The following is a 12792-nucleotide window of genomic DNA, read 5'->3' as shown; positions in this document are numbered from 1 at the left end:
AGAGGAGGGTCCCCCAAGAGGAGGGTCCCCCAAGAGGAGGATCCCCGAGAGGAGGGTTCCCGAGAGGAGGGTCCCCGAGAGGAGGGTCCCCGAGAGGAGGGTCCCCGAGAGGAGGGTCCCCGAGAGGAGGGTCTCCCGAGAGGAGGGTCCCCGAGAGGTTTGAAACGGCTGGGAGTCCCAGAGAAGAGGTTTGAAAAAGGCAGGACTAGAGTGTGTGTCTATGGTTGTGTGTGTGTGTGTGTGTGTGTGTGTGTGTGTGTGTGTGTGTGTGTGTGTGTGTGTGTGTGTGTGTGTGTGTGTGCATCTGTAGAGTGGATACCAGAGCGACCCAGCCAAGCTCACTTACTTGATGTATGTGAGAGCGTTGCCTTCTGGGAAGTCGTAGGGATGTCGCTTCCTGAAGACGTGTCCAACCCTGCTGCAGGGCAGAATCTCCAGACTCCCACCACACATCCACACCCTGAACGACAGCTCTGGGAGAGAGATGTATGAGTTAAGGTAATATGTTAATATAGACATGTTTATATAGGGGAGATTATACCTACACACACACACACACACATCCACACACACACACACACACAAAACAGAGTCTGGTCTTCAAACAGAGCTAGCAGTATAGTTTTCATTATCCGAGTTAACCTGCTACAGAGCAGAATGCAGCAGACACATATTGTCCAATCACATCATCAATCACCAGCTGGTCACATCATCAATCACCAGCTGGTCCAATCACATCATCAGTCACCAGCTGGTCCAATCACATCATCAGTCACCAGCTGGTCCAATCACATCATCAATCACCAGCTGGTCACATCATCAATCACCAGCTGGTCCAGTCACATCATCAATCACCAGCTGGTCCAGTCACATCATCAATCACCAGCTGGTCCAGTCACATCATCAATCACCAGCTGGTCCAGTCACATCATCAATCACCAGCTGGTCCAGTCACATCATCAATCACCAGCTGGTCCAATCACATCATCAGTTACCAGCTGGTCCAGTCACATCATCAATCACCAGCTGGTCCAATCACATCATCAATCACCAGCTGGTCCAGTCACATCATCAATCACCAGCTGGTCCAGTCACATCATCAATCACCAGCTGGTCCAATCACATCATCAATCACCAGCTGGTCCAGTCACATCATCAATCACCAGCTGGTCCAGTCACATCATCAATCACCAGCTGGTCCAGTCACATCATCAGTCACCAGCTGGTCCAATCACATCATCAGTTACCAGCTGGTCCAATCACATCATCAATCACCAGCTGGTCCAATCACATCATCAATCACCAGCTGGTCCAATCACATCATCAATCACCAGCTGGTCCAATCACATCATCAATCACCAGCTGGTCCAATCACATCACATCAATCACCAGCTGGTCCAATCACATCATCAATCACCAGCTGGTCCAATCACATCACATCAATCACCAGCTGGTCCAATCACATCATCAATCACCAGCTGGTCCAGTCACATCATCAGTCACCAGCTGGTCACATCATCAATCACCAGCTGGTCCAGTCACATCATCAATCACCAGCTGGTCCAATCACATCATCAATCACCAGCTGGTCCAGTCACATCATCAATCACCAGCTGGTCACATCATCAATCACCAGCTGGTCACATCATCAATCACCAGCTGGTCCAATCACATCATCGGTCACCAGCTGGTCCAGTTACATCATCAATCACCAGCTGGTCCAATCACATCAATCACCAGCTGGTCCAATCACATCATCAATCACCAGCTGGTCACATCATCAATCACCAGCTGGTCCAATCATATCATCAGTCACCAGCTGGTCCAATCACATCATCAATCACCAGCTGGTCCAATCACATCACATCAATCACCAGCTGGTCCAATCACATCATCAATCACCAGCTGGTCCAATCACATCATCAATCACCAGCTGGTCACATCATCAATCACCAGCTGGTCCAATCACATCATCAGTCACCAGCTGGTCCAGTCACATCATCAATCACCATCTGGTCACATCATCAATCACCAGCTGGTCCAGTCACATCATCAATCACCATCTGGTCCAATCACATCATCAATCACCAGCTGGTCCAATCACATCATCAATCACCAGCTGGTCCAGTCACATCATCAATCACCAGCTGGTCCAGTCACATCATTAATCACCAGCTGGTCCAATCACATCATTAATCACCAGCTGGTCCAATCACATCATTAATCACCAGCTGGTCCAATCACATCATCAGTTACCAGCTGGTCCAATCACATCATCAATCACCAGCTGGTCCAATCACATCATCAATCACCAGCTGGTCCAATCACATCATCAATCACCAGCTGGTCCAATCACATCATCAATCACCAGCTGGTCCAATCACATCATCAATCACCAGCTGGCCCAATCACATAATCAATCACCAGCTGGTCCAATCACATCATCAATCACCAGCTGGCCCAATCACATCATCAGTTACCAGCTGGTCGCATCATCAATCACCAGCTGGTCCAATCACATCATCTATCAGTTAGATTCAGTAGGTGGTGATAATGTTTTAATGGTCTGCTGTCATATCCTACCATATCCTACCTAAAGCCATATGTCTTAATGGTCTGCTGTCATATCCTACCATATCCTACCTAAAGCCATCCTACCTGTCAGTCATGTTAATGGGCCAGATGGTGTGTGCCAGAGGTTGTTATGAAATAGGGATTGGATTGGATTGGAGTGAGTGAGTGAGTGAGTGAGTGAGTGAGTGAGTGAGTGAGTGAGTGAGTGAGTGAGTGAGTGTGAGTGTGTGAACTCACCAAAGTTCTCTCCCCCCCAGATGTCCATGTGAGTGTCGTATTGCCCCAGGTGGTTGAACCAGCTCTTGTCCATCACAAAGATCCCCCCTGCAATCACTGGAGTTCTATAGCAGACAACACAGAGGACAGACTGTCACACAGGGGAAGACTGGAGGTAGGCTCAGCAGGACAGACTGTCACACAGGGGAAGACTGGAGGTAGGCTCAGCAGGACAGACTGTCACACAGTGGAGACTGGAGGTAGGCTCAGCAGGACAGACTGTCACACAGGGGAGACTGGAGGTAGGCTCAGCAGGACAGACTGTCACACAGTGGAGACTGGAGGTAGGCTCAGCAGGACAGACTGTCACACAGTGGAGACTGGAGGTAGGCTCAGCAGGACAGACTGTCTGATACACACAGTGGAGACTGGAGGTAGGCTCAGCAGGACAGACTGTCTGATACACACAGTGGAGACTGGAGGTAGGCTCAGCAGGACAGACTGTCTGATACACACAGTGGAGACTGGAGGTAGGCTCAGCAGGACAGACTGTCACACAGTGGAGACTGGAGGTAGGCTCAGCAGGACAGACTGTCTGATACACACAGTGGAGACTGGAGGTAGGCTCAGCAGGACAGACTGTCACACAGTGGAGACTGGAGGTAGGCTCAGCAGGACAGACTGTCACACAGTGGAGACTGGAGGTAGGCTCAGCAGGACAGACTGTCTGATACACACAGTGGAGACTGGAGGTAGGCTCAGCAGGACAGACTGTCTGATACACACAGTGGAGACTGGAGGTAGGCTCAGCAGGACAGACTGTCACACAGTGGAGACTGGAGGTAGGCTCAGCAGGACAGACTGTCACACAGTGGAGACTGGAGGTAGGCTCAGCAGGACAGACTGTCACACAGTGGAGACTGGAGGTAGGCTCAGCTGGACAGACTGTCACACAGTGGAGACTGGAGGTAGGGTCAGCAGGACAGACTGTCTGATACACACAGTGGAGACTGGAGGTAGGCTCAGCAGGACAGACTGTCACACAGTGGAGACTGGAGGTAGGCTCAGCTGGACAGACTGTCACACAGTGGAGACTGGAGGTAGGGTCAGCAGGACAGACTGTCTGATACACACAGTGGAGACTGGAGGTAGGCTCAGCAGGACAGACTGTCACACAGTGGAGACTGGAGGTAGGCTCAGCAGGACAGACTGTCTGATACACACAGTGGAGACTGGAGGTAGGCTCAGCAGGACAGACTGTCACACAGTGGAGACTGGAGGTAGGCTCAGCAGGACAGACTGTCACACAGTGGAGACTGGAGGTAGGCTCAGCAGGACAGACTGTCTGATACACACAGTGGAGACTGGAGGTAGGCTCAGCAGGACAGACTGTCACACAGTGGAGACTGGAGGTAGACTCAGCAGGACAGACTGTAGCTACCTGATAGGCAGTGTGGGGACCACATCAACATAACTAGCTACCTGATAGGCAGTGTGGAGACCACATCAACATAACTAGTTACCTGATAGGCAGTGTGGAGACCACATCAACATAACTACTGTAGCTACCTGATAGGCAGTGTGGGGACCACATCAACATAACTAGCTACCTGATAGGCAGTGTGGGGACCACATCAACATAACTAGCTACCTGATAGGCAGTGTGGGGACCACATCAACATAACTAGCTACCTGATAGGCAGTGTGGAGACCACATCAACATAAATACTGTAGCTACCTGATAGGCAGCGTGGGGACCACATCAACATAACTAGCTACCTGATAGGCAGTGTGGAGACCACATCAACATAACTAGCTACCTGATAGGCAGTGTGGGGACCACATCAACATAACTAGCTACCTGATAGGCAGCGTGGAGACCACATCAACATAACTAGCTACCTGATAGGCAGCGTGGGGACCACATCAACATAACTAGCTACCTGATAGGCAGTGTGGAGACCACATCAACATAACTAGCTACCTGATAGGCAGTGTGGGGACCACATCAACATAACTAGCTACCTGATAGGCAGCGTGGAGACCACATCAACATAACTACTGTAGCTACCTGATAGGCAGTGTGGAGACCACATCAACATAACTAGCTACCTGATAGGCAGTGTGGAGACCACATCAACATAACTAGCTACCTGATAGGCAGTGTGGGGACCACATCAACATAACTACTGTAGCTACCTGATAGGCAGTGTGGGGACCACATCAACATAACTAGCTACCTGGTAGGCAGTGTGGGGACCACATCAACATAACTAGTTACCTGATAGGCAGTGTGGAGACCACATCAACATAACTACTGTAGCTACCTGATAGGCAGTGTGGGGACCACATCAACATAACTAGCTACCTGATAGGTAGTGTGGGGACCACATCAACATAACTAGCTACCTGATAGGCAGTGTGGGGACCACATCAACATAACTAGCTACCTGATAGGCAGTGTGGAGACCACATCAACATAACTACTGTAGCTACCTGATAGGCAGCGTGGGGACCACATCAACATAACTAGCTACCTGATAGGCAGTGTGGAGACCACATCAACATAACTAGCTACCTGATAGGCAGTGTGGGGACCACATCAACATAACTAGCTACCTGATAGGCAGCGTGGAGACCACATCAACATAACTAGCTACCTGATAGGCAGCGTGGGGACCACATCAACATAACTAGCTACCTGATAGGCAGTGTGGAGACCACATCAACATAACTAGCTACCTGATAGGCAGTGTGGGGACCACATCAACATAACTAGCTACCTGATAGGCAGTGTGGGGACCACATCAACATAACTACTGTAGCTACCTGATAGGCAGTGTGGAGACCACATCAACATAACTAGCTACCTGATAGGCAGTGTGGGGACCACATCAACATAACTACTGTAGCTACCTGATAGGCAGCGTGGAGACCACATCAACATAACTACTGTAGCTACCTGATAGGCAGTGTGGAGACCACATCAACATAACTAGCTACCTGATAGGCAGTGTGGAGACCACATCAACATAACTAGCTACCTGATAGGCAGTGTGGAGACCACATCAACATAACTACTGTAGCTACCTGATAGGCAGCGTGGAGACCACATCAACATAACTACTGTAGCTACCTGATAGGCAGTGTGGAGACCACATCAACATAACTAGCTACCTGATAGGCAGTGTGGAGACCACATCAACATAACTACTGTAGCTACCTGATAGGCAGTGTGGGGACCACATCAACATAACTACTGTAGCTACCTGATAGGCAGTGTGGGGACCACATCAACATAACTACTGTAGCTACCTGATAGGCAGTGTGGAGACCACATCAACATAACTAGCTACCTGATAGGCAGTGTGGGGACCACATCAACATAACTACTGTAGCTACCTGATAGGCAGTGTGGGGACCACATCAACATAACTACTGTAGCTACCTGATAGGCAGTGTGGGGACCACATCAACATAACTACTGTAGCTACCTGATAGGCAGTGTGGAGACCACATCAACATAACTACTGTAGCTACCTGATAGGCAGTGTGGAGACCACATCAACATAACTAGCTACCTGATAGGCAGTGTGGGGACCACATCAACATAACTAGCTACCTGATAGGCAGTGTGGGGACCACATCAACATAACTACTGTAGCTACCTGATAGGCAGTGTGGAGACCACATCAACATAACTAGCTACCTGATAGGCAGTGTGGGGACCACATCAACATAACTACTGTAGCTACCTGATAGGCAGCGTGGAGACCACATCAACATAACTACTGTAGCTACCTGATAGGCAGTGTGGAGACCACATCAACATAACTAGCTACCTGATAGGCAGTGTGGAGACCACATCAACATAACTAGCTAGCCGATAGGCAGTGTGGAGACCACATCAACATAACTACTGTAGCTACCTGATAGGCAGCGTGGAGACCACATCAACATAACTACTGTAGCTACCTGATAGGCAGTGTGGAGACCACATCAACATAACTAGCTACCTGATAGGCAGTGTGGAGACCACATCAACATAACTAGCTACCTGATAGGCAGTGTGGAGACCACATCAACATAACTACTGTAGCTACCTGATAGGCAGTGTGGGGACCACATCAACATAACTACTGTAGCTACCTGATAGGCAGTGTGGAGACCACATCAACATAACTAGCTACCTGATAGGCAGTGTGGGGACCACATCAACATAACTAGCTACCTGATAGGCAGTGTGGGGACCACATCAACATAACTACTGTAGCTACCTGATAGGCAGTGTGGAGACCACATCAACATAACTAGCTACCTGATAGGCAGTGTGGGGACCACATCAACATAACTACTGTAGCTACCTGATAGGCAGCGTGGAGACCACATCAACATAACTACTGTAGCTACCTGATAGGCAGTGTGGAGACCACATCAACATAACTAGCTACCTGATAGGCAGTGTGGAGACCACATCAACATAACTAGCTAGCCGATAGGCAGTGTGGAGACCACATCAACATAACTACTGTAGCTACCTGATAGGCAGCGTGGAGACCACATCAACATAACTACTGTAGCTACCTGATAGGCAGTGTGGAGACCACATCAACATAACTAGCTACCTGATAGGCAGTGTGGAGACCACATCAACATAACTAGCTACCTGATAGGCAGTGTGGAGACCACATCAACATAACTACTGTAGCTACCTGATAGGCAGTGTGGGGACCACATCAACATAACTACTGTAGCTACCTGATAGGCAGTGTGGGGACCACATCAACATAACTACTGTAGCTACCTGATAGGCAGTGTGGAGACCACATCAACATAACTAGCTACCTGATAGGCAGTGTGGGGACCACATCAACATAACTACTGTAGCTACCTGATAGGCAGTGTGGGGACCACATCAACATAACTACTGTAGCTACCTGATAGGCAGTGTGGGGACCACATCAACATAACTACTGTAGCTACCTGATAGGCAGTGTGGAGACCACATCAACATAACTACTGTAGCTACCTGATAGGCAGTGTGGGTTTACTCCTGGACATCTTCTGTTCGATGGGAATCTGCTCCCATTTAAAGTGTAGACTCCAGTCAAACCCTGAGAGAAAGAGGGGGGGGGGGGGGGGGGGGGTGCATTCCCCACAAGGAAAATGGATAGTTTAGGCTTAAGTTTAGGGTTACAATTAGGGTTAGTGTGTGTGTGTGTGTGTGTGTGTGTGTGTGTGTGTGTGTGTGTGTGTGTGTGTGTGTGTGTGTGTGTGTGTGTGTGTGTGTGTGTGTGTGTGTGTGTGTGTGTATGGGCGTGCGTGCATGCATTCATGCCTAAGTGTGTGTGTGTGTGTGTGTGTGTGTGTGTGTGTGTGTGTGTTCTCATACAGTACTCCTACTGACCTCCCCTCAAGTCAGCTGAAGCTGCCAAGTAGGCAAAGTTATCCAGGCTGATGACATCGATGATGGGGCTGACCACCCGGGTACGGTCCTGGGGAGAGGAGAGACAGGCACGGTCACACACACACACACACATCTCCAGCAATCAACAATAATTATGTGAAAACATGGTATTTCTACCACAGGAGGTTGGTGGCACCTTAATTAGGGGAGGACCGGTTCGTGTTAATGGCTGGAGCGGGAATAGGTGGAACGGTATCAAATAAATCAAACATGTGTGTTTCCATGGTTTCCGTGACGCCATTCCGTTGACTCCGTTCCAGCCATCACTATGAGCCGTCCTCCCCTCACCAGCCTCCTCTCTGTTTTTGTCATCACGAAGAAGATAAACGTGTCCAATTACATTCAGTGACACGGATGACATCATCGAGCGAGCGTCATGTCATTTTTAACCGACTGTGATATTAGTAACCGTTGCCCCGCTCATTCCCCGGTTAAAATCGCATGATGACAATGGAACCCCCTAGCCTCAGCAGCAACAGCACGTTAGAGTGGTGCTGATGGTGTGTGTGTGTGTGTGTGTGTGTGTGTGTGTGTGTGTGTGTGTGTGTGTGTGTGTGTGTGTGTGTGTGTGTGTGTGTGTGTGTGTGTGTTAGCTTTACAAAAAGGGAGTCATAGCAACTGTTTCCAATTACAGTCCTGGTTCTTTAAACGTTGACGTTGACGTTGAGCGATTAACCAACATTTTGTTATTTTGGTTTTTAAACAACTAATTGTCCGAAGTTCGTTCAATTATTTGAACTCCATTTTGTTTTTTTCTTTCTTCTGTGAGCTCACTGTAGTTTCTCCAGAGATCCAGTCTGAACTGTGTGATGTAGTAGGGAGTTGTAGTTTCTCTAGAGATAAATCAGACCCAGACTGAACTGTGTGATGTAGTAGGGAGTTGTAGTTTCTCTAGAGATGAATCAGATCCAGCCTGAACTGTGTGATGTAGCAGGGAGTTGTAGTTTCTCTAGAGATAAATCAGATCCAGTCTGAACTGTGTGATGTAGTAGGGAGTTGTAGTTTCTCTAGAGATAAATCAGATCCAGCCTGATCTGTGTGATGTAGTAGGGAGTTGTAGTTTCTCTAGGCATAAATCAGATCCAGCCTGAACTGTGTGACGTAGTAGGGAGTTGTAGTTTCTCTAGAGATGAATCAGATCCAGCCTGAACTGTGTGACGTAGTAGGGAGTTGTAGTTTCTCTAGAGATGAATCAGATCCAGCCTGAACTGTGTGATGTAGTAGGGAGTTGTAGTTTGGTCATCTATGAACATTTGAACATCTTGGCCATGTTCTGTTATAATCTCCATCTGGCAGAGCCAGAAGAGGACTGGCCACCCCTCATAGCCTGGTTCCTCTCTAGGTTTCTTCCTAGGTTCTGGCCTTTCTAGGGAGTTTTTCCTAGCCACCGTGCTTCTACACCTGCATTGCTTGCTGTTTGGGGTTTTAGGCTGGGTTTCTGTACAGCACTTTGAGATATCAGCTGATGTAAGAAGGCCTTTATAAATACATTTGATTGATTGAACCAGCCGCACACAAGCCTAAGATCACCATGCGCCAAGCGTCAGCTGGAGGGGTGTAAAGCTCTCTGCTATTGGACTCTGGAGCAGTGGAAACGCGTTCTCTGGAGTGATGAATCACGCTTCACTATCTGGCAGTCTGACGGACAAATCTGGGTTTGGCGGATGCCAGGAGAACGCTACCTGCCCGGATGCATAGTGCCAAATGTAAAGTTTGGTGGACGAGGAATAATGGTCTGGGGCTGTTTTTCATGGTTCGGGCCCCTTAGTTCCAGTGAAGGGAAATCTTAATGCTACAGCATACAATGACATTCTAGATGATTCTGTGCTTCCAACTTTGTGGCAACAGTTTTTATTTAACCTTTATTTAACTAGGCAAGTCGGTTAAGAACAAATTCTTATTTACAATGACGGCCTACACCGGCCAAACCAGGACGGGCCAATTGCGCACCGCCCTATGGGACTCCCAATCAAGGCCAGTTGTGATACAGCCAGGATTCGAACCAGGGTGTCTGTAGTGAAGCCTCTAGCACTGAGATGCAGTGTCTTAGACCACTGAACCAGGGTCTGTAGTGACTCCTCTAGCGCTGAGATGCAGTGCCTGAGACCGCTGAACCAGGGTCTGTAGTGACGCCTCTAGCACTGAGATGCAGTGTCTTAGACCACTGAACCAGGGTCTGTAGTGACTCCTCTAGCACTGAGATGCAGTGTCTTAGACCGCTGAACCAGGGTCTGTAGTGACTCCTCTAGCACTGAGATGCAGTGTCTTAGACCGCTGAACCAGGGTCTGTAGTGACTCCTCTAACACTGAGATGCAGTGCCTTAGACCGCTGAACCAGGGTCTGTAGTGACTCCTCTAGCACTGAGATGCAGTGCCTTAGACCGCTGAACCAGGGTCTGTAGTGACTCCTCTAGCACTGAGATGCAGTGTCTTAGACCACTGAACCAGGGTCTGTAGTGACGCCTCGACACTGCGATGCAGTGCCTTAGACCGCTGAACCAGGGTCTGTAGTGACGCCTCTAGCACTGAGATGCAGTGCCTTAGACCGCTGAACCAGGGTCTGTAGTGACTCCTCTAGCACTGAGATGCAGTGTCTTAGACCACTGAACCAGGGTCTGTAGTGACGCCTCGACACTGCGATGCAGTGTCTTAGACCGCTGAACCAGGGTCTGTAGTGACGCCTCTAGCACTGAGATGCAGTGCCTTAGACCGCTGAACCAGGGTCTGTAGTGACGCCTCTAGCACTGAGATGCAGTGTCTTAGACCACTGAACCAGGGTCTGTAGTGACTCCTCTAGCACTGAGATGCAGTGTCTTAGACCACTGAACCAGGGTCTGTAGTGACGCCTCTAGCACTGCGATGCAGTGCCTTAGACCGCTGAACCAGGGTCTGTAGTGACTCCTCTAGCACTGAGATGCAGTGCCTTAGACCGCTGAACCAGGGTCTGTAGTGACGCCTCTAGCACTGAGATGCAGTGCCTTAGACCGCTGAACCAGGGTGTCTGTAGTGACTCCTCTAGCACTGAGATGCAGTGTCTTAGACCGCTGAACCAGGGTGTCTGTAGTGACTCCTCTAGCACTGAGATGCAGTGCCTTAGACCGCTGAACCAGGGTCTGTAGTGACTCCTCTAGCACTGAGATGCAGTGTCTTAGACCACTGAACCAGGGTCTGTAGTGACGCCTCTAGCACTGAGATGCAGTGTCTTAGACCACTGAACCAGGGTCTGTAGTGACGCCTCTAGCACTGAGATGCAGTGTCTTAGACCGCTGAACCAGGGTCTGTAGTGACTCCTCTACCACTGAGATGCAGTGCCTTAGACCGCTGAACCAGGGTCTGTAGTGACTCCTCTAGCACTGAGATGCAGTGTCTTAGACCGCTGAACCAGGGTCTGTAGTGACTCCTCGACACTGAGATGCAGTGCCTTAGACCGCTGAACCAGGGTCTGTAGTGACTCCTCGACACTGAGATGCAGTGTCTTAGACCACTGAACCAGGGTCTGTAGTGACTCCTCTAGCACTGAGATGCAGTGTCTTAGACCGCTGAACCAGGGTCTGTAGTGACTCCTCTAGCACTGAGATGCAGTGCCTTAGACCGATGAACCAGGGTGTCTGTAGTGACTCCTCTAGCACTGAGATGCAGTGTCTTAGACCGCTGAACCAGGGTCTGTAGTGACGCCTCCAGCACTGAGTTGCAGTGCCTTAGACCGCTGAACCAGGGTCTGTAGTGACGCCTCCAGCACTGAGTTGCAGTGCCTTAGACCGCTGAACCTGGGTCTGTAGTGACTCCTCTAGCACTGAGATGCAGTGCCTTAGACCACTGAACCAGGGTGTCTGTAGTGACTCCTCTAGCACTGAGATGCAGTGCCTCAGACCGCTGAACCAGGGTCTGTAGTGACTCCTCTAACACTGAGATGCAGTGTCTTAGACCGCTGAACCAGGGTCTGTAGTGACGCCTCTAGCACTGAGATGCAGTGCCTTAGACCACTGAACCAGGGTCTGTAGTGACTCCTCCAGCACTGAGATGCAGTGTCTTAGACCGCTGAACCAGGGTGTCTGTAGTGACTCCTCTAGCACTGAGATGCAGTGTCTTAGACCGCTGAACCAGGGTCTGTAGTGACTCCTCTAGCACTGAGATGCAGTGCCTTAGACCGTTGAACCAGGGTCTGTAGTGACGCCTCCAGCACTGAGATGCAGTGCCTTAGACCGCTGAACCAGGGTCTGTAGTGACGCCTCTAGCACTGAGATGCAGTGCCTTAGACCGCTGAACCAGGGTCTGTAGTGACTCCTCTAGCACTGAGATGCAGTGTCTTAGACCACTGAACCAGGGTCTGTAGTGACTCCTCTAGCACTGAGATGCAGTGTCTTAGACCGCTGAACCAGGGTCTGTAGTGACGCCTCTAGCACTGAGATGCAGTGTCTTAGACCACTGAACCAGGGTCTGTAGTGACTCCTCCAGCACTGAGATGCAGTGCCTTAGACCGCTGAACCAGGGTCTGTAGTGACGCCTCTACCACTGAGATGCAGTGTCTTAGACCG

The 12792-nt window shown here is 49.7% G+C and overlaps 1 protein-coding gene across 1 annotated transcript in view; it reads right to left on the bottom strand.

Moving 5' to 3' along the window:
• LOC139563519 (polypeptide N-acetylgalactosaminyltransferase 16-like) overlaps positions 1-12792 on the bottom strand; it is an 84532-nt gene that overhangs the window by 13844 nt on the left and 57896 nt on the right. Inside the window, exons 7-10 of the mRNA XM_071382236.1 lie at positions 8198-8285; positions 7820-7904; positions 2812-2915; positions 347-473 (exon numbers count right to left, since the gene is read on the bottom strand). Coding sequence (XP_071238337.1) covers positions 347-473; positions 2812-2915; positions 7820-7904; positions 8198-8285 — 404 coding nt within the window. The remainder of the gene's footprint in view (positions 1-346; positions 474-2811; positions 2916-7819; positions 7905-8197; positions 8286-12792) is intronic.

This window comes from Salvelinus alpinus, chromosome 34 (assembly GCF_045679555.1).
Source record: "Salvelinus alpinus chromosome 34, SLU_Salpinus.1, whole genome shotgun sequence".
Lineage (NCBI taxonomy): Eukaryota > Metazoa > Chordata > Actinopteri > Salmoniformes > Salmonidae > Salvelinus > Salvelinus alpinus.
Note: the sequence above shows the minus strand (reverse complement) of the source record. Positions and strands in the feature narration are given on the sequence as shown.